Consider the following 26,770-nt stretch of genomic DNA (forward strand, 5'->3'; position numbering starts at 1 on the left):
TAGGAACATTAGATGTAACACATTCTTTGAAGGTTTGTGAGGAAAAACCTGTATGGAAGATGGTGCATCTCACATATTAATGGCACAAGTATCCTGATAGACAAACATCCCACCTTTTCCTGATGAGATTCTGTCAGTTTTCAGATAGATTCAGATCCTGCTGCACTGTAGATCATTGACGACTTTCGCTCGTGCTTTCAGAAGTATGACTTTACCTTTAAAAGATGAGTAAGATTTTCATGTCATGTAACAAGAAATAACAGCACCAAAACCAAGCATTACTTTGAACATTAATATCTTTTCTTTTTTATTAAGACAAGAACTCTCCATTTTTTTGTAAAAATGTCTAATATGAACAAATACAAAATGTGTATGGGAATGTGGATATCATTTTTTCTTCATTAATACACAGTAACATTGCCCAAGTACAGCAGAAAGACAAAAAATAACAAACCTAAAAACAATGAATGATAAACGTTCAAAACCTTCCAAACTATCTGGAACCAGAACTAGAAACATGTCGACTTTGAATTCAAATTGGTACTCGTTTGCCCCAACACACTCTCATGGAAGTTAATAACCATTTTACATTTTGCCAAATTGGGGGTGAATTTGTATAATTTTATCTCATACAATCTGCTCACACCTTACTGATGATTAGATTTACAGGTGGACCTTCATACTTATTTTATTTTCTTCTAAAACTTGTAAAATAATTACGTTTTACCATGAGAGCAGTTGGTTTGTCCTTTCCGGTCCTCCCTGTGTGAAGTAGGTCTAAAAATAGATAATACTCAACATAGTGTGTACATTATGTACACGGTTTACAGTGCACCAAATAAACAACATCAACAAAAAATACACAAAACGTACTTCTAATGTAAAATTCACTATTTGATTTGAGATCCAGCTTGATCCGGTTTGTATTTAATTTCCACTTTCTTAATCGGGGGCTGTAACTTTGCATTCTACCTGAGATGCAAACATACCGTGTATTGTTTGTGAACCTGAGACAGGGCTTAAATGAAACTGTCAGGTTCAAATAATAGAAATCAAATCAAATTCCATCAGTAACACTTGCACTATCAAACAAAAACAACAAACACGACAACAGAAATGACAGAATTGAAACCGAACCCAGTTCACATCTCAAAACAAGCAGTTATATTTGGACACTTTCGATTCGACCTGCTGTACAAGAGACAGACGACAAAATAGATCACTGGCATAACCGCGTCTTCCCATCGACCATCTGTCTTAAGTCCTCACGCCTAGTAGAGTGGATTAAACCACATTAATCACATTAAAACAGGTCTAACATAACGAGTTGAACAAAATGTACATCGGCCCAGTCTAAATACCACAAATTAGTATACTGATGTCATGTCTCTCACATATGCAAAAGAGAAAAAGGGATGTCTGATATCCTGTTCAGAAGCTGCCAGACCAAAGCTAAATGATGCTCACTAGTTAAGCACAAGCCACACAACTGTATATCTCAACTGCAACGGTAACCATCAAGCTGCAAGACATTCCCTCGGATTTGTATTCTACGTAAAAACAAACATGTCCAAAAGTGTTTCTCATGGTTAATGCACATACTCTAAAATGTCTCAGTGAATGCTTGTTTTTTTTTTTTTTAAATAAGAAAATAAAGCAAACGAGAGTGTGTTTTCCCCCCTCAACCTTGCCGTTTTATTTACACACTGAGGTTGATTTCAGCAGGGCCTAAACTATGGCATCTAAGTTCATTTACACTACAGAGAGAGTCATGAGGAAATGAGAAGAAATACTTCTCTTGAGGAAAAGTACTTTAGACATCTTAGCCACCTTACATTATGTACCCTTAACTGGCGCTACGTTTGTAGCTAGGCTTCGGTGGAATGTCTAATGCGTTCACAGGAGCGAAGAGAACATGATACTTGAGCGTGTAGGCAATTTTCTAGTTTTTTGGTTAGTGTCATGTGTTGACAATATAGGGGAAAATCCACAAATGCGGCTAATTACATTTTAGACGGTTTTCCTAAAATATTTGGAATGTTATTAAAAGCTTTTTCCACTTTTTTTTCAAACTGTATTGGTAATAAAAGATTGTTTCACTCTCCATTCAAACTAACCTCATTTGAAGCCCAGTACTATTATGCATAAGCAGGAACCCGGAGGAGCAACTCACAGCAATTAGAAACAATAAAACACACATTGTTTACACTTCAAGAGGAAATTATGTTGCCGTGGAGCTTTTTCGCACCATGGAGTCTGGGATATTTGGGCAGTTTATATTCAAATACTAATATCACTAGGATAAGCTAGCTGCGATTGCCACGGTTTCCTCTGAGGAAGAACAAACAGGCAATTAACTTGACAGGCAATCATATACCATTACACACTTGTTGGACTGCTTAACATCAATGTCACATCCTCACTGACGCGCCTACAAACGAGATACACAAATGCAGATGTTTTTTGGCTGTTAAAATGCATTTTAAGGTAGTAAAGTTATAGCAATCAAATCATTTCCAAATCTTCCCTCTCTGTACATCTATAAACATGATGGTTGTGGTGCGTCCTCCCTTGAGCCTAACAAAACAATCTCTAAAACGTTCGCTTTGACATAATTTTAGGTAGTTATTTACGTGTGCTAGAGGGTCACCTTCACCAGGAACCGTTCGTCTGCACCTATGCTCATTCTGAGTGGTTGCGATGCTTCAGATGTACTGGCATATGCAGTATAATTGGAAAAAAAACTAAAGTAAATGAAGTAAACCAAGGATAAAAGCATACTGCAGCGATGCCAGAATGAAAACAGGTGCAATGTTGAGGATCAATTCTACGCCGGTCTCATCAACTTGTTGGGGGACAGGAAGGAAGGAAGGAAGCTGCTTGTACTTCCCTTCATGATGCTGATGACTTGGGATTGAGTAAATCAAAATGCTGTTATGTGACTAGGCCTGCTCTTAGTACAGAGGATATGATGTTTTGAAGGAGATGCCCACAGTGTAGGGGAATGTATTGAGGTGTGCGCTTCATAGGAAAGCTGATAAAGTCGATAATCAGAGATGGTGGTGTATGTGTGTTTCCAAGGAGGGGGGTTTAAGGTGTGACGTGATGGATGGCGTTTAAAGCATGACTAAGAAAAGAAATTCAGAACAAGGCACAGAATTTTCTGCAAATGGTCGAAAATGAACGAAAAATACCAGCAGTTGGGGAGGTGCTGTGTGGTGACGCTTTCTACACTCATATCTGGCAACGCCTGGTATCCCGCCCACCCCGAAACCCCACCCCTGACCCCACTGTATAACACAAATACCTACATCTTCTCAGCTGCCCGTGTAGCATTCTACGTCATTCGATCCCCAGGAAAGAAAATGAAACAAACAAATAAACCAAAACTATCTCAGTTTCCCCATGCCCCACCCCCTCCCTCCAAAAACAAAACGAAAAAGAAAATAGTAAGAAGAACAGAGGCCTCGGGACTCAGATATAGTACTCCTTCTTCTCGTCAGAGTTGTTGTGGCCCCCTTCGGCGTTGATGATGGCCGTATCAGCGTCCGCCGCGTCATCTGCCCCCTTGGCTTCGTGTGTGAAGTAGGTGCCTGTGTGGGTTTCAAAGAAAAACGTGTTGATAAAAGCAATATCTCCAGCACCCCGGGGTCTCTGATTGATGCAATTACGGGGTTTTAAAAGAGATTAAAGACCATCTGGAGCAGCTTCTCTAATTTAGAGTGAGGGTCGATTCCAGGGACTTTACCTGTCCATAAATAAGGCATTAATTTCACCACGCTGCACTTGGTTGCGTTATACTGTCTTTCATGTGCAAGAACAACAGGTAATACGTCCCCAAACTAATACCCCTTGATGGGGACACTTTGATTACAGCACGGCAGATGAAATCTGACCCTCTAGATCGAGCGCTATTAGATAAAACAAACAAGAAAAGAGACAAAAACTGAGTCTGACACGCGCTGGGAAGAATAAACCTGTTATTTGGGGCTAATAATTCAAGAAATTTCCATAAAATCCTCTCCAGGTTTGGGTTCAGTTTGACTTTGTGCTTTAGCATTAACCTTGGAAAGTGTTACAAGGTGGTGGGAATAAGCGATCCACTTCAAACTTCATTTCCGAGTTGGATTATTCCCATCCTCTCAGTCTGTGGTGTGATAATGAAGGCAGTAGCCCTGATGAAAAGTGGAGATGCTGCGCCCACTTTATATTACAGAACACAACAGTGCGGTGCACTCAGAGGGATAGCGGCCTTAATGTGGTCGTAGCCACGGGCCAATTCAAAGCACCTGCAGAGCTTCGACGGCAGGATGGCTTCTTCCTCAATACAGAATCTTATTCCAAATAATTAGAAAGTCTATTGACCTTGGAAATGTGCCACAAGAAAGTCTGGGGGTTGAATTACCTTTGTGTCTTGCAAAGTATCGTCCCAAAACGATGAGAAGACACAACATGGCGAAGACCACGACGGCCACCACTCCGCCGATAACCGCATGGTCCAATCTCTGTGCTTCTGGTCCTGCTTGTGAATCTGAAAGAAGAAAGTCAAGAGATGATGTGTTACTTGCAACAGAATTAACAAACAGAAAACATAACACTGCATATCAAGTCTGTTTATACTGCGAAGTGCATTATAAGGCTGCTTTAAATAGGTACAATATCAAAAGTTTGCAGTCGGTAAGATGTTTAAGCATCTTATGCTCACCAAAGCTGCATTTATTTGATCACAAATACAGTAAAAGCAGTAATATGACATATTATTCCAATTTAAAACAACAGTTTTCTGTTTGAATATATTTTGAAATGTAATTTATTCCTGTGATGGCAAAGATGAATTTTCAGCAGTCATTACTCCAGTTTTCATAGTCACATGACCCTTCAGAAGTCATTCTAATATATTGTTTTGCTGTTGAATAATTTTTGTTAAAACTGTGATTAATTTTTTTTCCTATAATGAATAGAACATTCAAAAGAACAGCATTTTTAAAATTGAAATGCCTTTACTGTCTCTTTTAATCAGTTTAATGCATCCTTGTTGAACAAAACTATTCATTCTTTTCAAAAAGCTTATTAATGCTAGTGTATCTAACCTGTATTATAGCTATGGTTAAATAACATACAGCTGATTATGAGGTGAATTATAAGATATTATGAAAGCATTATGCACAGGCTCTACTGAAAGTGTACCCAAATTACATTTTTTAGACAAGCTACACATAACCACATATATTCTTTCTGCAATTCCATAATAGACAGAACACATTAGTATTAATCTTACTCTGATTAACTACAATGAGAAACTGGAAATATCAGACAATTTATTTTAAAAAAATACATTTGAGAAATAAGAGAATTTAGTTAGGAAAAGAGGAACACAACAATATAGTAAAACATATAAGATGGATGAATGCTGAAGTTACATATGTAGATAAAAATGTAATGTGTGTCTGGCATTCAAGTATCTTTGAAATCCACCTCGCCAGAATAAGACCTCCAAAATATAGACAGGCACCAACAAACAGAACTGATGCAAACAGAAAGTGTGAGTGAAACTGGTTAAACATTTACAAGTGTGACAGTGGAGCTCTGAAGACACAGGCCTTGTTGTTTATATTCTTCTGTCAACTACAGTCCTGACTATAACTCAAACGAATCTGGCACAAACTGTGAGCTGTCTGGAGCCAGAGCTGAAGAAATACACTTTGCCCTCAAGACTAAAAGTGCAAATCACAAGCAATTTTTAACAAAGATTTATTCCATTTCAGCCAGAGAACAAGGCAGGCCTCTGAGACTGCGCAGCGTAATGATATGTGAAGTTTATTGATCAAGTGTAGGGATCCATGACAACCCAAAGTTAATGCTGGTTTGTGGACTTGATTGGTTCTTCACAGAGCAAAGGAGGAGCAACATTTTTCATCAATATCTCACAGTCGGAAATGAAAGAGTTTGAAGATAAGTACTAAGAGAAAATAGACAGGAGACATCACTTTAGAGCCTGTCAACGAAAGACATGAAATATCTCCATGTCACCAAGACTGTTAATTATAAACACCTAAGATTTGTGCCACATTTTTCTGTGCACATCAAGGGCTGTTTCTTCAAGTATGGGCACATTTGGCCTTACGGACTTTCAACTAACTGTTTTCTTCATGATTTTTTTTCTGATAATAAAAAATTCCACCACATTTCAAATGATGTATTGTATTTAATAGCATTCTCTTGTGGGAGTGACATTTTTAAACAAATGGTCAAATATAGTTCGCATTTTATGCATGAACGGAAACAATTCATATTTTTACACTTTTTGCAAATTAAAAGGGTCATATGATGCTATTTTAAAGATCATTATTTGGTGTAACAGAATATGTTGACGCTTTAATATTCAAAAAAACATTATTTTTCAATACTGTATACATTATTGTAGTTCCTCTATGCCCCGCCTCTCTCAGACACGTCATTTTCTACAAAGCGCCTCCTTCCAGCAAGTGCAGTCTGCTCTGATTGGTCAACTGACCCAGTGTATTGTGATTGGCCGAACACCACAAGCACGTGTCGGAAATGTAATGCCCCTTACCATAATCGAGAGCTTCAGCTTTCAGGTTAGTCTTATCAGTTCAAGCCCGAAAGGGGAACAGAGTTGTGTGACAGACACAGTGATGATGCTCATATGTATTTGCAGTACACAAGCCGCGGTTAAGATTATTTCTGACAGGCTGTACGCTAGCTGTGATGTGACCCTGTTCCCCTCACACACACATACACACACACGATGTGTTATGCGCAAAACTCCGCATTTAAACAGCCAGTAGCAAATACTTTAACTAATAACAAAACATACTTACAGTCACTGATTCAGAAGCGCCAGATTGTCATAGCAAAGTTGGAGTTGACCCTTTTTATTTTTTTAGAAATAGCCTTTGTGCACAGCCAGCCTTGTACTCTCCTAGGTTAACAAAACTGTTGTCCATAAAATGCATTGCACAAATTCTAACATTTGGGTTGTGCTGTTGTGTTGTAAACAAATCTTAACCAATGATTTCTAATTGCATCTACTTACGGAAGGCCAAATAAAGTGCTTTTGCTTTTGCATAGAAACACAGCGTCTCCCTGACATGGCTGCCTCAACATTAACTGCAGTTACTGAAACCACGCCTTCTTTCTTTGCGTGAACTTTTGGGGGGCATTAGGGGGACGTGGATGAGTCTGAACTTTTATAAAGAATATCTCTTTGGGTTTGAGACTTTAGTCTTTGGAAATTTAGGGATCTCATCTATGCATGAACAGCTTGTAACACTCCAAAGAGAAAGAAAAACTTGAAATCGCATCATATGACTCCTTTAAAAAATATTTGGTAACACTTAAAACATTTATGTATAATGTATTATAAAAGTAGTTTTAATGCATTAATTATGCCTTCTAATGCACCTTACAATGCATTATACAATGAATGAATAATTGTAACCACAGTTAATAAATTATAACACTTTTCAAATCATTGTAAATCTATGCATTTTAATTTTGGTTATAATTTTTTATGACAAGATATAATTGTTACGAATCTGGTTCATGGACTTCGTCCAATTGCCACCAGAGGTCACCCCTCCATCATATTGACCCTCACACCACACAGACTGTTACACGTCACTCTGGACTGCATTCCCCATCATCCATTGTACAGATTACACACAGCTGTAACCAATCACACACACATTATTGCTGCATTCAGGCCATGTCGTAATTACCGTGATTCCGAGATGACAACACGTGACGTTCAACTCAGTGCTGTTCTCGTCCTCGGACTGGGGATTATCCGTTTCTATAGCGACAGTCAACAAAATGAACCCGCGACTGCATGAAAGAATGTTACTGGCAGCTGTAAAACACATTAAATTACATTTGTATGCTGCTAAATATTGCAGAACACAGAAAGTGTGTCAGGTAAAAATAAATACTAAACGTTTGTTTGTTTGTTATTATTAATGACGGCGATACATGTGTTATTGCTAACCTAAACAACAACAACAACAAAATAATAACAGTATGAACATGTTTTTCTATTATAGTACATTGTAGTATCTATTTTCTCCTTTTTTAGAGCAGTAGCTTTCTTTGAAAAGAAAGCTGTCTCAGAGACAGAAAGCTGTCTCTGTTTCCGTGTGAGGTGCAGCGGTCACTTGATAATTTATAAGCTGTAGTTCTCAAAAAAGTCCCAGTTCACAAGTTGTAATTTACAGTAATTACGATATGGTGTGAACGCATCTTATTTTATACCCATTCAGATCCTTCTCAAACTGCCGAGTATTGTTTAGCATTTATCACTGTTTAGTTGATAGCTACTTTACAGAGCCTGCCCTAGCTTTCCCAGTTTAGTTCTAGTCTTGTCTTGCCTGTTTTTTCCCCGTGTTCTGATTCTCGCCAGTGTTTTGGAATTATCCTTTCCCTTGCTGTTTCGCACTGTGTTTGCACCTCGCCTGGACTCTAGCTTGTCTTGTGGATTCCCCGCTTGCCTTGCCCTCAGGATTCTGTTCGCCGTCGGCTGACTCATGCTTTCCAATGGAAACTCTCTCTTGTCATGCCTGAACTATTGCTGTTGTTGTTGTCGACCTATGCCTGTTTCGTTACCATGCCTTTAAATAAAAGCATGCAGATGGATCCCCACGTCTCACGTCTCCGTCGCCCCTTAACAATAACGGGTCACACTTTATATTAGGTGGCCTTAACTACTATGTACTTACATCAAAAAATAATACAATGTACTTATTGTGGTCATATTGTATTGCAACACACTTTTGCTGCCATTGAGGTGGGATATGGGTAAGGTTAGCGATAGGTTTGGTGGTATGGATAGGTTTAAGGGGTAAGGGATGGGTCAACAGTGTAATAATAAATGTAATTACAGAAATTAATTACAGATGTAACTACATATAGGTATTTTTAAAAATATAAGTACAATGTAAGAACACGTATGTACACGATAATTGCATTGTATCAAATGATTAATTTAAATGTAAGTACATTGTAGGTAAGGCCACCTAATATAAAGTGGGACCCAATAATGTACTACAACACACATTATGAATAATTATAATGCATTATAGCCTTTAACCCTCTGTGCCATTTTCGATCGTTCAGATAAGAGCAATACACGGCTTTCTCTGTAAGCTGTAAATGTCACCGATAAGTGGACCATCGACAGACATATACGCACGTCCATTCTTATCAATGATGCAAGTGTCCTTCAGTTTTGAGTTCCCTGGAAAATCACAATGAGTAAGTGCACATTCAGTATTTTACAGATGTTAGTTAAATTTTGTTAAGAAACGTTGGGATAACACAATAATAAAATCTTCCTGTATGGGTTTATAGAAATTGTACTTTTGTTATGCCTGTATCCCACATGAAAAAAATACTATAGTAATCTATAGTAAATACTATAGTGTTTTTGAACCATACTATAGTAAAGTTGATTATACTGTATATATTATAGTATTATTATTTTATAGTATTATTTTTATATGTGGTTGATAGTGTTAAAATATAGTTAATTTGTTATTGGCATTCTGTTTTCTCATCAAGTATGCAAATACTAAGGTAGCCTACTGTGAAAAATAAATGCTAACAGTTGTTTGCACTTTTTTAGGACTGTAAATACACCACTCTCGCCTTCACCTGCATCTCGCACAGGAAGGGGACACAGATATTGTTCAGTTTTCAATTCCATTCAATAATTGTGTAATTGTACATTATATTGTAACACAATAATGTAGTTTATTAGTGTAATGACATGCTTTTGTTTTTTATATACATGTATATATACTGTGTGTATATATATATATATATATATATATATATATATATATATATATATCATAGTCACCATGTTTGCTCTTTCTTCGTCAGATCATTGCGGTAATCACATCCATTTGTTTTCTCATGCAGTTTCTGCTGTCTCCCGCTTTCCTGTGTTAAAGTTTCCTGCCCCTGTTTTGGATATTGCACCCACAATGTCTTGACTCTTCTGTTGTTGATTTGTTTGTTTGTTCCTAATAAACTGTTTTACTGCACTCACAAGTGAATCTCAAGTTATTTTATGTGATATATATATAGATATCTTTATATTCTAAATAAACTACAAACAAAAAATATATACATTTCTTTTTTCCTCACATTCTTTCTTGTAGCAATTCCCTCTCAGTCACACACCTGACTGAATGGCTCATTATGCGGGCCTTTGTCTTCTCAGGTGTGAATCACTTCATGATAGTTCACGCCCTCTCGCATAGACCCTTTCTACTCAAAAAGTGACTTGATTTTCAGATCATTTTGAAAATTTCTAGGCTACAAGACCCAGTTCTCAAAAGTCTTGTGAACAAATGTTCTGTATGTGTTTTATGGCCTTATTTCAGTGACTTCAAAATGGTCATTTTTCACTAACCACGCATAAACGTTGCTTTCTCAAAAGCACAATCATGTACATAAATGCTGCTAACATAATATTGTAGCCCAGTTTTTGCTGTTTACAGTGTTATTAGACTTTAGCCATTTATATTTTTATAAGCAACTGAAAAAAGCACAAATGTCAGGGCATGTCGAAAGTTCTCCAGGCCCCCAAAACACCCTCAGGGCCCAGAGGGTTAATAACCCTTTATAATGAATTATACATTAAGGCTTTAAGTAAGGTGTTACTAAATATTTAGCTACCTATGGAGATTTTTCTTATTTTTATATTTATTTTTTAATAACACTTTAACCCTCTGGGGCCCGCCGTATTGCCGGCGATACGAACTCGGTTTTTTTACGATAAGTGCAAAAGACACTAAAAGTACTCTGTTGATTTTGGTCACACAAATAAGTGTTATACATCAATCGAAACTGTTAAGTGTCTACTTTTTTTTGAGTACACTCACGATTACAACAAAACTTTGTGGTTTTGGAAAAAAAAAGAAAACCAACAGGATGCGCTCTCTGTCTTCTCCGTCTCCGCGATATGTTTATAGTAACGCGTCACTAAAATGAAGTGTAACTCAGCGAATACTCAACACAGAAACATGAGAGTTATCTCTATAGAAAGCCTAAAGTGTCTGCTTTCAAACGAAGTAAGTGTTATCGAAAACAAATGTTCTGTGATAAAGTAATCAGTATGAAACCGACACCATGTTCAGTCTGTCCAGTCTAACTCATTATTTCTAATGAGATCCCGCCCCCTCGTGTTCACATGTAAATAACCACGTGACGCGCGCGCTTGGAGACGCCCAACAACAAACAATCACGAGACTCTGTTGCTGCTCGTTTCTGGAAGGAGACGCGCTGAGTAAAGGCTGGATTCACCTCAGAATAAGTGCAAGAGTTCATACAGAAGATCGATCTGAGTAAGTAATGCTTCTTTTTTGCATTAGTTAGCGTGTTATTGTGACAAACCTGAACGCATTTAGTTGGGTTTTTCCATGATGAATGCTACGCATCTAAGAATGTTTAGGAGAATATTTAATGTTCACAAATAGATTTAATAGCGTGCTAAACAATAACAATTAGTTTCTCAGATATAAAATATCCTTTTTAATGGTACAAAGTACATCCTTTTGTGGTTCACAGCATACGTGAGTCTATTGCTGCAAAATCATAACAGCTAACGTTACTATAAAACCATACATACTAGGCTGTATGACTACAAAATCATAGTTGTTTTTTCCCAAACTGTAATTCCAGACTACAGTGTTTGAATATGATGGGCACTTCATTGTATTTAAATTTCTTATGGCACAATGATGTTTTAATGCTCTATATAAAACAATAAAAGTAATATGAGAGTACACTGTAATATGATGAATGCTACGAGTCTAAGTATGTTTACAACATGTTTATTATTAATAACCTACTCTGTTCAAAAATAGATTATAATAGCGTGCTAAACAATAATAGTTTCTCCGATATAAAATATAATTTTTTATAGTACAAAGTACATCCTTTTGTAGTCCACAGCATACTTGAGTCTAGTGCTGCAGAATCATAACAGCTGCTATAAAATCATGCATACTAGGCTATATGACTACACAATTATAGTGGTTTTGTCCCCAAACTGTTGTTTTCATGCTCTGTATAAAACAATACAAGTAATATGAGAGTACATTGTAACATGATGAATACTACGAGTCTGTTTAGAACATGTTTATTATTAATAGCCTACTCTGTTCAAAAATAGATTTTAATAACGTACTAAACAATAATAATTAGTTTCTCAGATATAAAATGTATTTTTTTGTGTATGATAGTACAAAGCATGCATGAGTCTATGCTCACAAATGTTTTTTTTTTGGTTGTTTGTATTTTTTTGGACCAGGTACCTGAACCACAGATGAATCCTGATGACTTTCTTCAAGATGTTTTCCTCTGAGAGCGCTGTACCAACATCAGATGGTCAACTACACTGATATACTATGGTAAAACAAGATCCTTGACTACTGACTATGTTTTTTTCTTCTGGAATCCATGGAAATAAGTAAATATCAGGTATTTGTTTCACTTGTTGAACAGAATCTGTTGCAGGAATAACTCAAAGTCTGTTCACATCTCTGTGGTTAGATCAGTGTGCACAATAATGTGTCTTTGACCATCATTATGTATGTTTTGATTATACTGTGTTGTAAATAAAATACAAATCATTTAAAAACCCCATTTTTTCAATCTCCTCACACTCTCTGTCTTACCTGCCTCAGTCACAGTCACACTGATGGGCCATTAGCAGCTTTAGGGGAGGGCCCTTTGTCTCTCAGGTGAGAATCACTTAATATTCAAGCCCATTACCACTCCCTCGCATATTGGCTTTAGATCACAAAACATGTCTTTAAAAATTTAAATCAATATATTGTTTTCTGTGAATGACTAAGCTGAATGATTTTCACATAATTGTGAAGTAAATATTCTAGCTTAGAAGACTGATTACTCAAAAGTCTTATTCAGGACGATTTAGTGTGGCTTTTATGGCCTTATTTCAGCTACATTATTTTCCCCAAAACTTACTAACCACGCATAATATTTTTTTTCTAAGAAATGCAGACATGTACATCCATCTTGGTCACATATTATTGTAGCACAGTTTGTGCTGAATACAAAAAAAATTACATGTTGGTCAATAGTATGATTTAAGAAGCTGAAATAAGCACAAATATCAGGGCATGTCAACACATCTCAAGGGCCCCAAAATGACCTCAGACCCCAGAGGGTTAATGTGATAATTTTCTTATTTTAATATTGAAAGTTTGGGTGTGAATGAGGATAAAACAACTAAATCTATAAATAAAAAGCATCTAAAAGTATAAATAGCGGAGAAATGGTTAAAAGTTTCTGAGACTATTTTAATGTGACCTTCACATAACATAATAGAAAAAGTTGAAATCTGTTCGTTTTAATAAAAATCAACCCCTGGGAACACCCAACAGGGAGAAGAGCATGCGATCTCCCTGCTACATCTCATGGTCTATGTACTGTTTTATCAGTCCATGGGCTCATTCCCACTCCAAACATCTCACTTGATAAAAAACGCGATGAGAAGGGAAAGGAAGCGAGGGGAAGGATGTCTCGACTGAGCAATCCGACGCTTGGTAATCCAGTCACGAGGAGTTGATCAGCCTTCCCTGTTTACCCATGGCAATCTCTTACTCTCATCTGTGGCCTGAGCCCGAGAGCCGAGGGGATTTCCTGGGGGAGTTCAAAAAACAAAAACGGCAGGCCACAACTTATTAGAGGATAACGAAAAGTGAGAAAGCACAGAGCGGTGTGCTTGTACAACATCCCACCCAATCTCTCCTCATAAACAACTCCTGTGTGAAAAGGGTGGGGGCAGGATGTAGGGATGATGCTTGCGTCCTAACTGCCAAACCCAACAAAACATGACTTGATAAACCTAATAGGCTATTTTGACTTCAGATTTCCCTTTTTTTCGGAGGGAAGGCAGATTCAATTAAAGTCAGAGGGAATCTGCTTGACACCTAATTCACGCTTGTCAAAAGGAAGGGAGGGGGCTAAAGACGTGCTTTAACACACATTCCTATTAAGATGTTAATGTATACTGGACGAAGGAATAAACAGACTAGGAACGGCAGAGATGGCTCTTCCTCTTAAACATCCTCCCGCATCCACTTTGCTGCGAGATACTGTTGCCGGTTTGTTGCCTGCTTGGGTCATTCTCTCACTGAATGGATTTGATAGAGATTAACATAACTTAACAAATAGAGTGAAGACAGGGACATGACTGTCTGTTCCCATCCAGCTTCAAGTGATTTTAATGTCCTCTTTCTCCTTTCCTCCCTCTACAGCCTGAAGATAAATGAAGGGGTGTTCGGAGCTCAGCCAGGGCGATGAGAAAGAAGATTGAGGCGCGCGATCGTGCCATTGAAGGTGTGCTGGTGTGCTGGGCCGCCCTTAACACAATGACTGCACCGTAATTCAATAAGAGTCCACTGTGAACCAACAGTTTGGCTAATGTGTAATTCGAGAAGCAGATGGTTTAGAAATGAGTAATTCTCAAGCAACCTCTTCTAATCTCAGCAGCCATTTTGCCTCCAGAATATTCAGTAATTCCAAGAAACTGCCATCTTAATGAAACCCTAGAAATTTGCTCTCATCTCAATTTGACTAGACGGAGTCATATAATTACACGTATTGCGTGGTACTTATGGAAGAATCATTACCATAAACAGTATTCCTGTTTAACGTTTATGACTGCAGAATAAGAGACCGGAATACGCAATTACCCAGTCGGATAAGTGAGCGGGCGCGTGAGTGAGTGAAGGAATGATTAACTGAAGCTAGATGGAGAGCGTGTGAACGTTCTCTAGAAAGTGGCAAAAGCGAGCGCCATCGGGCACTGATAAAAGCTGACTTTGATCTGATCTGAACGAACCAAGTTTGATATGGGGTCCGATTTTTCTGCACTGGCATTTGTGGGAAGCTCATCCAAGGTCAGCACTAAAGAATAACTTCAATTTGGAGTGTGCCATTGCATCGTACTGCACCTCCAGCTACTACAATGAATCGCTAGTTGGATCTGACACTCATCCAAGAGTCCACGATCTCCAGTTTCTGAAATATCTCTCCTGTGGTGAAGGAGGATTGCTGTGAGCTCTCAGGGTTCACACCTTAGGCTGCTGGAGGTGGTGTTGAGGAATATGAGATAGGAGAGAGAGAGAGAGAGAGGTAGAGGTAAAGAGCTTCATCAGTCTTGAGACGATGCACTAAGCATGTTTTTTTTGCTTGAAATGGGGCAAATCACCTGGCTGGAGTGGACACTTTCTGCCAAACTACAGTGAGAAGACACGATGAAAGATCCTATCGGCTTTGCTGTTCCGCTGAACAGTTTCCCCAGCAGAAATGATAATTCTTCGCCACCTGATACAAAAAACCTGAATATTCTCTCATTTTGCAGTGCCGCACTCTAATCCAGTTACCTTAAGTTGAAGTTATCACATTCAAACACGCAGACCATTATGTAACTTTTCATTAGATTCCCTGTTTCTTGCCTCAACTTAGTTTACAGCTTTGGCTTGCAAATTGAAAAGAATATCTAATCTAACACCTCAGCCTCCAAAGTTGGGGAGTAACTAAAAGTAGTGACACAACTAACTTGACTACATTTTTCCGTAGATGAGCTGCTTTTCCAGTAACATGCTATTTTTGTAATGAGCTGAAGACATAACCACATACATTCTCCTATATATTACTATAAAGTCCTTATACAATTATATAACAATTATAATTTATAAATGTATATATTTCTAATCATGTAGTTAGTAGGTTGAATGGTTGCTACTTTTTTAAATGAGTAGCATTACAGTAATTTATCCTACTTTCAATAATGCATCCTCTAATAATTTAAAAATCACAACTGTGGAATTGCTTCAGTTTCAGAGTTTCAAAGTAAAGCCATTGGGCGGAAAACACAAATCAAAGAATACTGATGTAACAGGCATGCCTAACATCCTTCCATCACTGTTTAGCCCTTTTTCACACAAACAGAAAGCAAAGCCAAAACACAAAGCTGACATTTAATTCTGGTGTTCAAAGTCTAAATGAAGACAAAAGGTGGAGAAAAGAAAATGAGAGCAAACAGAGCTCTGCATGAAGCAGGACCTTGAGTTATGAGCGAAATACCAGAGCAAAAGCAATCTGGACGGAAAGAGGACAGGACGTGTCTCTGAGGGGTTTGAGGTGAGGACCCTAAGGGCCAACACATCTCTTCCTCAAGAAGTCATGCTTGCTGGTTTGAAGAAATCTCCCAAGACAATAAAGTGTGATAGCTGGATTGACTTCAGCGGGTCATCTGTCCCCATCAACACCACTGAGGGAGACAGTCTCAGATTCTCAGTCAAAAACAATGGTACGGATGAGTCTGTGGCCACTAGGGCACAAACACATTGTCTCTTGTGTGGACACCCAGATAGTGAACCAACAGTTATTGATTCCACTCCTTTTGTCTCCATCAGTGTTGACATTTTCAAGAGTGGAAGAGTTTTCAAAGAATGACCCAAAATAAGCCTCTTTTTTTTTTGTCTTCACGCTATCTTTCTATCAGATCTTCCCTTTCAAACCAGTACAAACGCAGGGATAACAATCATTGACAAAAACAGACAGCAGAACTGGGGTTTCGATCCTGTTGGCCATGACAAAAGGTTAGAAGTGCACAGCTCATATTCAGAATGTTCAAAGGCAGTCAGAGAATGCATTGCGCTGTCGGTTTACGCCTCACTGTTCTTAGCACAGGTGCAAGGAGGAGATATGCGACCGTTTTCTTCACGAGTTGAGCCGGTGGCTACATTTGATCTTGTACTCATAGTCAATTACCTCACTTCTTCAGAAAAAAGCTTCTGTTGTTTTATCGTCTTGAACTCAGGCAGTCATTGCCCACTTCTAATAACTTTCTCAAAAGAAGCCCAAGCAGCAACAGATACTGTGCTCCAGAGGAGATGATGAAATTAACTTTTTGGGTATCCACATACACCAACATTTATTTTTTATGCTTTGTACTCATTTAGTTTTCTTCATTCTTTTTCGGATTATTTATTTGAATAAAATAGTTTGGGTTCAGTAATTTTTTTTTTTTAGATACTTTTAAGCAAGGATGCACTGTATTATAATACAAAACAGATTTATATTTCAAATAAATGCTGCATGTGTGTGACACTGAAGACTCGAGTAATGGCTGCGGAAAATTCAGATTTGGCTGCACAAGAATATATTACATTTAAAATACATTAAAATAGAAAAAGATTATTTCAAATTGCAATAACATTTTACTGTATTACTGTTTTTATGTATTTTTTTGTATCAAATGCGGCTTTGGTCAACATGATAGACTTATATATATATATATATATATATATATATATATATATATATATATATATAAAATAAATAAATATAATATATATATTATATTATTTTATAATAAATATATAAAAATGTATTAATTTTGAACAAGCCCTGTGATCCCATGATTAGGCTCTAATTATACAGAGCCTTTTCATTGATCCAAGTAATACCATGCATTCTGACTTTCTCTACAACTATCATACTGAGTTTTACCATCACTGGTAAATGAAAGCCTCATGATTTAGCCAGTAATCCAAATGTCATCAAAAAGAAGCACTTCATAATCAAACATCTGCAATGAAAGATCTGCAAGGCGATTTGCGATGATGTAGCTGGTAGATCATATCACTTATGGCCATATAAAAGGCCAATTGTGCCTCTGTGTCTTGTTCTTCATGTTTTAATAAAGTTTAATATAGCCCTCCATTCAGAAATCTCATTAAATTCAGTCAGTGTTTACTCACTCACAAAACTTCTACATCAAAATATCTCCTTTGGGAGAAACACAAGAAGCGAGCCGATGTTCAATAAGCTTTCAATCACTTATGATGTACTGACATCCAGAAACCGAACACCCGAAATCTTGCCTCAAATCACATGGAGGCATTTAAAAAAAGAAAGAAAAAAAAGGCAGTTACAGGCGTATCCGTTTTGACTTTGAAAAGGAAGGAACGTCCGTGGCAATTTTCTTAATTCTTCTCTCTCCGTATGCCGTTTCCATGATGGATGGAAATGTTCCCTCTCTTTACATGGGAAGATAAAATACTGCACTTCACTGCATTTTACTTTTACTTTCAAGTATTGCTGTTAGACTAAGTGATAGGTAAAGTAAGAGATGTTCTAGATGAATGGTGCGCAAGGTGGTTGGTGACAGACTTCACAAGGCAGCTTGTGTTAATGTGTTTTCTCTCCGTATCGAAAAAATGAAACCCCTTAAAAAAAAAAGTCAGGGTCACCCCGTCCACGAGCAAACAGAACCCATCGCACTCACTCAAGCGCAATCGATTTGACAAGGAGGGAAAAGTCTACCCTCTGGGCAACGCAAGTGTCTCATTTCAAAGGATGTGTTGATTTCAAAGACAGCAGATCTTCTAATTAGATCCTCTAATCTTGTAATTAAGCAAAAGTGATTGCCATGGTGAAAGTGTGAGCAGATTGGAATGAAATGACTCTGCTCTTGGGTCTGTGGTCGGATGGATCACAGATGTGTTATTGCAAACCCTGTCTATATTTACCTGTTCCTTCAGCCCAGCAGCAGCAGCAGTCCTGTGCTGTAATGGAAATGTAATTAAAAATCTCATTGGCCCCCTGTGTTGCAGTCACCCCGTTCAGAGGCTTATGTATAATGCTCAATTTTGCTATAGCCACTTAGAGCTAATGCGTATGCTGTGGTCTTGTGACAAAATTAGATTTGAATGTATTTTACCTGGAGGTGTTTCAGTGTTTCTGAACATAGGAAGCTATTTTGTACTTTAAGGGCAATGAATATCGGCAAATCGAAGATGCTGCTTTCTATTCGGTAATCACAAAAGTCTCAAGTCATAGTCCAGTGGAATTTCCACAGCAATGTTTGAAAAAAATCAATCATGTTGGCAGAGACAAAATGAAGTCAAAGTCATAAACAGAAATATTTAATCTCTCTCGTAACCTTTTTGTTTCCTTTTGCGTGGCCTGTATGAAGAAGCTTGAGATAAAGGGTGTCTCGGGTTCCTTCAGACAAATCATTATGATTAGCGATTACACTCAAGCGCGGCCTATTGTTGATGACAAACACCGGTTATATTCAATACAATTTCCACTCAATTTCCTCTGCTAAAATCTCCGGGGCCATTCCGAAAGGTTTCCACTTTAACATATTAACAATTTAATTATTTCAAAACGAATTCATGATGGCAAGAGACCGGAGAGACAAAAGCATCGCAGGTAGGAAACATCCCACGAGGAGTTGAGGAACATCTCCAGGTCGCCCTTTCCTTTTCCGTGCCTTCTGTTTATCATCCCCGCCACTGCGGCCACTCCTCTTTGTCAGTTCCCGCCTCGAGCTCTGTCAGCGCTGACATGTACGGCAGCCTCCGCAGATTTATAGTTACAGTACACAGAGGCGGACAGAACTGGGCCACAGGGGGCGTTCGGAGGCAGGACATAGAATAAGGGCAACCTTTACAAGCTGCTTAGATGCCACGGATTCTGAGCTTGACAGGTGCGCCTGAGGCATACTTGTGGACGACGAACCAGATCCTGTGGTTAAGAGATGCTTGATCATTTGTACTTTCAGTATGGCCATGTTTTTGCTTTGGCTTCTCCTCGTCTGCCCTTCAAACATCAATAAATCCTCAGGCTGCTTCGGCTGCTTTTGTGGACTAACTCGCATTCACAACAATCCAGCATTATGCAAATCTGGGAACAACACATTCGGCACAAGGGACTCGCGTTGTTCCATTCTGTGAGAAGCAGGGGAAGTGAAGTTTGTCAGAGCTAATCCAGGATAAGATGTCCCTTCCAGGGAACCGTACAAAGCCATGGGCGAGATGGGTGTATTCCTCAGATGCCGCTTCCCTCATTTCCCTCGAGCTTAGGGATCAGTGTTAATTCTTCCCCCTCAGTCGCCAGGAAACCGACAGAGCCAGACAGCATCCGATCGCCTCGGGCGGAGCGCAGGCGGAAACTCCGCTCAACAGGCCAGGGTCATCTACGGAGCAGAGATCTGCCTCGCACCCTCTCACTGACTTTATCAGAGCTACCGAATAAATGGCCCATTCCACAATGGGCCTTGCGACAGTAGGGAGAGAGCGTTGAATAAAATGTCATACCATGTCGTGTAAGGTGGACGTATCTGGCAGAGCCCCCTAGAACCTCATTTTGTGTGGCTTCTAGCGAATTTCTGTCGCTTTGAGGGCTAACGGTGCAATGCTGTATCTCCATCGCAGCAGGTAAACCACTTCCTGGTGGTGTAAATGAAAACCTTTGCCTGGTTGACTGGAGGAAGCCCACACAGGTGTCCATCTAATACAGTCCCTCACATGAAAGGGAAGTCTGCTCTAGCCTCAATGCATGGGCTAGAGAGAGAAAAGTTCCCTTGCTCTCAGCGTGAGCTTTCTGGCCTGCTATAGTTATATAGACAGCAGGGAGGAGATTATAGATGTTCAAACATTTATTTTTTCCTCAGCCAGCTGGACTACTAAGAGTAATGTTTCATGTGAGACTTAATTGATGCCGAAGGACACTTAATTGCTAGATAAAAGAGGCAGGATGGACAACATAGTTTCACTTAATAATAGCACACAATAATGGTGCTAATGCACCTTTTAGTCAAACAATTTTTGCAGTCAACTCTTGAAAGAGAAAGTGGAAGATGCAGCCTTTAAATAATGAGCAAATGCGTTAGAGCCATAGCCTAGTGGTTAGGGCATGTTGCCTGATGCCACTCAAGAGTAGAACATGCTTCCTTTCGTTTCCTGTCTCCTCTTTCACTGCCTCCATCTCTTTATAATATAATATAAGTATAACACATTTTAAATGTATAATTTGTCATTTATCATTATTTTAATTGTATATTTTTCACATAATTTTGTTTAAAAAAAAATATTATTTGAAAATTTAAATTATTATCATTGTGCATTAAGTTTTAATAATACATTACATTTTAAAATAAATAAATATAAAATTAACAAATACACATAAAAGTAAACAAATATAAAACTACACATCAAATTACAATTGGAAAAATATAAATGTATAATAAAATAATAAAAACAATATTGGTTAACCAAAATGTTGGCAGGGCACGCAAAAAATCCTTATTGTTGAGCCCTGCTGCATAAAAGAGGAAGGTTGTTTCCAATTAGGCTGGAGTACTGAGACTGTCTGTGTCTGCTGGGAGATCGAAGCCATCTCAAACCCACGTTATTTCTTCCGTCCAGACTGGCCCATGTGAGCTGACTCTCTATGTTCCTACATACTAGTAAGTGGAGGAGAGTGCCAAGTGGAGAAAGGTGTGCATTTGCCATCCCAAACACTCTGCTTCTGTTAATGCCGTGCAACTCTCAGACTAATTACTGCAGCATATGCACATCACCTCCGAGGCCCCTGCAGGCAGTCCTGAAGGCGCCTCGGAGCCCTGCCTCAGCCATTCACACGCCAGACTTACTCCAAACCCTGCTCATCAGAAACACTACACACCACAGGAAAGCACCACTGACAGCCATACATCACTCGTTCAAACTAAGCAAGTGTGGCCAGAAAGGAGAGATATGAGAGAAAAAGGGAGTAAAGGCAGACTCTGAGAAAGTCTGCAAAGGAGGCGACCCTTGAAGCTGCAGAAGAACTCGTTCCTGTTGATTGATGAAAGGCCTGGCCGTGATGGCATCCAAATGTGACAATTCGGGGACATTAAAGGCTCCAACTCTTCTGCTTCACCTGCTGCAGTCCAGCTGGGAACAAAGTGGTCATTATCCCACTGTATTCTCCTACAACGCTCCCTGTGGTTCAGAATCTGCTCAATTATCTTCTCCTCCTGGGCTAAGGCTGACAGGCGTGTTGGCAGGTGTGTCCTTTCCATCCCGTTCACCTCTCCTACTGGAGGATTAGAGAGTGAGGGGGGCATCGACTAACGCTACGGCTCCAGAGCTGTTAACGGCCCTGCCCTTTCATGCCCGCTGGACAGAAGAGCGATGAAAGAGCAAATGCTCGTCTTTGGAGATGGAGCAAAGAGACCAGGCCTCAGATGACCACAACATATACCCGTCCCAAAGAGAGGGCACCACCTGTCAGAGCCCTATCAATGATTATAATCAGAACAAAAATGCAAAATGTTACATTTGACGAAGGGAAAAATGGATACTCTGCCTAATCAGGGTCTGAGTACAATATTTTGTATAAGACCAAAAATATTGACAATATTGAAGAACTTAATTAAATACAAGCATGACTGATTCATAAATAAGTTCCATCAGTTCTACTTTTGCAAACAGTGAGAGCCAAAGTTGTCCTAGTCTCGTGTAGTCAGACCTTCAGAATGACAGAAGAAGGCCTGGGAATCTTGGCCACCCAAGAGGCCATTTGACTGACAGGTAAACCAACCAATCACATTTTGTTTCCTGCTGCATTAAGTTTAGGGGCGTGGAAACATCCCCACAATAACAGACTTGCCGCGAACTTTGAATATTTCACATACTTTTGAAAATCCAGAGTTTGGTTGATCTTGATGCATACTCATCATCACAGTTGTAAACATGGTGACTTTCTTCTTCCGTGAGGGGTTTTGGCACCATGGCATCTTTGTTTCCAGGCGGAACGTTAAAGAACACTACACACACATTTCCCGGAAATCCTGTATAATTTATCCAATCCGATGACAACTTCAGAACTTCTAAAATGTTTCAGATTTTTTGTGCGATATGCATCAGACTTTCAGCCAATGGTACAAGTCTCATTCAGCCAACGAGACTAATGGGGTCCAAAACAACACTGAACCCCATTAACTTACACTGTTCCACAAAGAAAAGAAAGTCATACAAGTTGATGACATGATGACAGAATTTCCCATTTTAGCAAATACTGAGTACATTGTATTTTAGACATAGTTTCCAGTCTATTTTTGCTCTACCAAAGAAAATAGTTCAATAGTTAAAAAAAAACAAACAAAAAAAAAAACACATGTTGCTCAGCATCTCAGACTGAAACAAGCAGAGTGATACAAAGTGAACGTTCCAGCGTGTTCATCAGCAACATCAGCACTCTCGGAAAACCTCTCGTCCCAATCAAGAACTAAGGAGAATTATTTGCAAAGGCAATCAGTACATGCATATTCTCATTTCATGTACATCCTTCTCGGATTCAGACCTTTTTTTGTGTGCTGTCTTTTCCTATGCATGAAAGAAATTCAGATCAGAGTGTTTGAAAACAAGCCGTTAAGTAACACAGGCTTTACTATGCCACAACAGGCAGGGGAATCGTCATGGCGACTGCATTGAGAGGATGAGGGAGAGGCAGTTAACATTGGCATATAAAACAGCTTCACATCAGAGGTGGCTAAGTTCATGTCAAACAGCGGCTTAGATTTACCGGGGAGAGCGAGGGAGAGATAGGCTTAAATAAGCCCTTGCTTAATTTTGCCACCATGTGTGACACTCACAGATTTTCATTCATCCCTTTCTAAAGCCTGCTATTTATTTTAGAGGCTGTGTTTCACAAAAGCATTCTCTTTAGCATTCATAGGACAAAAATGTAGATTTAATTAATTTCTGCCATTATGAAAATTGTGACAGAGGTGTGGCCACAGCAACGAGCCATTATTACATCTCTACTGAAAAGACCCACTCCTTTATGAAAAGGCAGACTCAGTCATATTGAGAACGAGCATCGAAAAGTTTTCATAATTGCGAGCAAATAGTCCTCCAAACCGGTTGGCCAGAGTGGAGTGATTTTTCATTTGTCGTAACCACGGGCAAACAAAGCGGTTATTTTACATCTGGTTTCTTATGGGCTCTTTGCCGCATTGTTACTTTAAAGCACATCATCAAAAGACACCGGCGTCATGTTTACCGAGCCCAGCCTCAAACATGTTGTGTGGTGCCACACTGAACAAAGGATGATGAAATGACAAGAATAAGTGAAGTGTGTTCAATCATTCTCTTTGGAAATGAACAGGAATGAGGAGTACGCCTGGATGGAGTGATATAGAGAGAGCAGAGAAAGTCCGAGCCAAATGGAGGACCTACTGAATGGTCTTCTCACATCTGAATTCACAGCAGAAAAAAAATTAAATGCACGAGATCCACATATACTGCTTTGAAAATAGTGACATGATGGCAATAAATCAGCTAGAGGAGAGGCCGTACATGCAATGGGTCAGGTGAAGTGAGGTGTGATTAATACTGAGGGTGCCAGTGTGTGATGATACAGTAAGAGTTTGACAGGGTTGCTGACACGCTGATAAGAATTTGATCTATCTGACCCTGCCAACCATGATTCTTCTCGTCTGTAGTGTAATTCATATTCAGCCACGCAACCATGCTGCACATTCTGTTAAAGACAACATGAAATGGCTGTCACAACACATTTCATTTCCATATTATGACATATTTCTGAAGAAAACTTATTTCAATGGGAAATAATGTTGATGCTATCAATCGTATTTGATTGTATTGCAAAAAATGAAGCTGTGATATTATTGATTAATATTATTGAGGTGTCATAGTTTGGCTGGTTAGCATGAATGCATAAATAAACAAACAAAAAAACAAACAAACAAACAAATAAGTAATAGTTTATAATAAATATTTAACATAATTAATGTTAATAAATGATTACATTTTTAAATTAATTTATTATTATAATAACAGCAACAGCAGCAAACAACAACAATAATAAAAATAAAATATATATGTGTGTACATCTATCTATCTATCTAGTTTTTTTTTTTTTCCTGTTTGATAAGCAGTTAAATCTGTTTGTTTACACACAGAGAAAAAGAAAAGTATAAGCTTTTAATAAGTCCAAGAATAAAATGATTAATTTAGCCTAATCAACATTAAAATTGATTTACAGAACTTTTTTTGCTGTTTTCTAACAGTTTGGAGTTGAAAAAAAAGAAAACTTGCACTTAACCTCTTCACAGGCATTTTGTTTAGACCGATATCGTGATGTATCATTATAGAATGTTCTAGAAATATTTTGATTATCGCAGAATCGCTGTATCGTGATATTATCGTTATCGTGAGATATTATCGTATAGTGTGTGTGTGTGAAAATGAAAAGACAAACAGAACGAAATAATAGCTAATAACATTACATTTAAAATAAAAATACATGTGTGTATTAATATAATAATATTCACTAATAATGTCATAGCTGGATCTTTACAGTTTATAACTTATATTTGCCTATAAGTTCAGGCGATTTGCTTGAAAAATGTTACACAAACCTAGGTGATATTACTAATTTGTACACAATAAGTCAAAAGTTATTTTTAAAGTTAATAACGGTCCCACTTCATATTAAGTGGCCTTAACTACTATGTATTCACATTTAAATTAATCATTTGATACAATTAACTTATTGTGTACATACATGTTTTTACATTGTACTTACATTTAAAAAAATACCTGCATGTAACTACATCCGTAATTAATTTCTGAACCTTTCCTTATACCTTAACCCACCCTTAAACCTACCCATACCATCAAACCTGCCCCTAACCTTACCCGTATCCCACCTCGATAGCAGGAAAAGTGTTTTGCAGCACAATATGAACATAATAAGTAGATTTTACTTATTTTTTGATGTAAGTGCATGGTAGTTAAGGCCACCTAATATTAAGTTGGACCATGCATATTTTGCAAAGCCTGCAAGGTGATTTCCAATAATTATTTTGCAAAATAGTATGTGGACAAAAAGACCAGGAGACAAAAAATGTTGAAAGAATGCAATAAAAATACACAAATGAGAATGTTTTCTGTGGCATTGCTGTAGCTTTCTGTTCTAGCAAGGAATCTTGCCCACTATGTCAGCCTCCTACCTCAACCTCTGCTGAAAACCCCACTTATTGCTTGAACAGCTTGTTGCTAGGCTACACCAGAGAGGGTAAAAAAGACTGTTATCAGAGAGAAGAGAAATCTCCTGAACAGTGAGAGTAGCACACCCAGGAAAATAAGATGGTAAACAGAGTATGTGCATCAACTACAAAAGTGAACCACATAAAACACACAAGATGTGACAAGATGCAAATGAGAGGATCTTCTGAGGAGGAACATAGACACTTTGCTCTGCCATCATGAGCTGCTCTCTGTGCTTGACTAGACTAGACGTCTTTATTCCAGAAACAATGTGACTTAATTCTCGTGCATTTATACCACGGGGTGCGGAATGCTGTTTCCAACACAAACAAGCATCTTGGCATTAGCAAAAACACATATTCGCAACAGGTCAAGACACCAATTCTAAAGTCGGATTAAAGAATGGATGAGCATGCTTGACATTTTACAAACAAGGCATTTCCTGTCCATTTCGATAATGAACGTGAGGGCAGGAAGCATTGAGATGGCTAACCCTTTTCGCCGTTCTGCAACAACATAAAAGCCAGACCAAAAACGCTCCATGTCACATTTAGAGAACACAAAGATAAGAAGCACTACATTTAAAACCAATTTGTTTCATGAGACAAAACCCCCTGGGTTCACCTTGCATTCTCTCTCCATGACCGAAAACCTTTTGTAGGATCAAAAACTGCTTTGGATTATTAGAAAGCATACAGTGATTCAGTTATACATCACTGCCAGGCTGATATAACTGTACAAGGTTAACATTGGTCTTGTGACATGGCATTTAGAAATGCAGTGAACTGTACAAAAGCTCAATTATAGCTCTGCTACACAGTCAAGCCTGACCACGTTCTGTAGGCAAGTCC

At 38.5% G+C, this 26,770-nt stretch overlaps 1 protein-coding gene across 2 annotated transcripts in view; it reads right to left on the reverse strand.

The window, feature by feature from the left end:
• Nucleotides 1–280: 280 nt before the first annotated feature.
• Nucleotides 281–26,770, reverse strand: part of LOC306862842 (cell adhesion molecule 1-like) — a 305,287-nt gene continuing 278,797 nt past the window's right edge. For both annotated transcript variants that reach the window (XM_079405861.1, XM_079405862.1), the window contains 2 exons: nucleotides 4,406–4,531; nucleotides 281–3,593 (listed from right to left, as the gene is read on the reverse strand). In XM_079405861.1, coding sequence (XP_079261987.1) covers nucleotides 3,475–3,593; nucleotides 4,406–4,531 — 245 coding nt within the window. In that variant the 3' untranslated portion in view covers nucleotides 281–3,474. The remainder of the gene's footprint in view (nucleotides 3,594–4,405; nucleotides 4,532–26,770) is intronic.

Source organism: Barbus barbus (assembly GCF_936440315.1).
Source record: "Barbus barbus genome assembly, chromosome: 43".
NCBI lineage: Eukaryota > Metazoa > Chordata > Actinopteri > Cypriniformes > Cyprinidae > Barbus > Barbus barbus.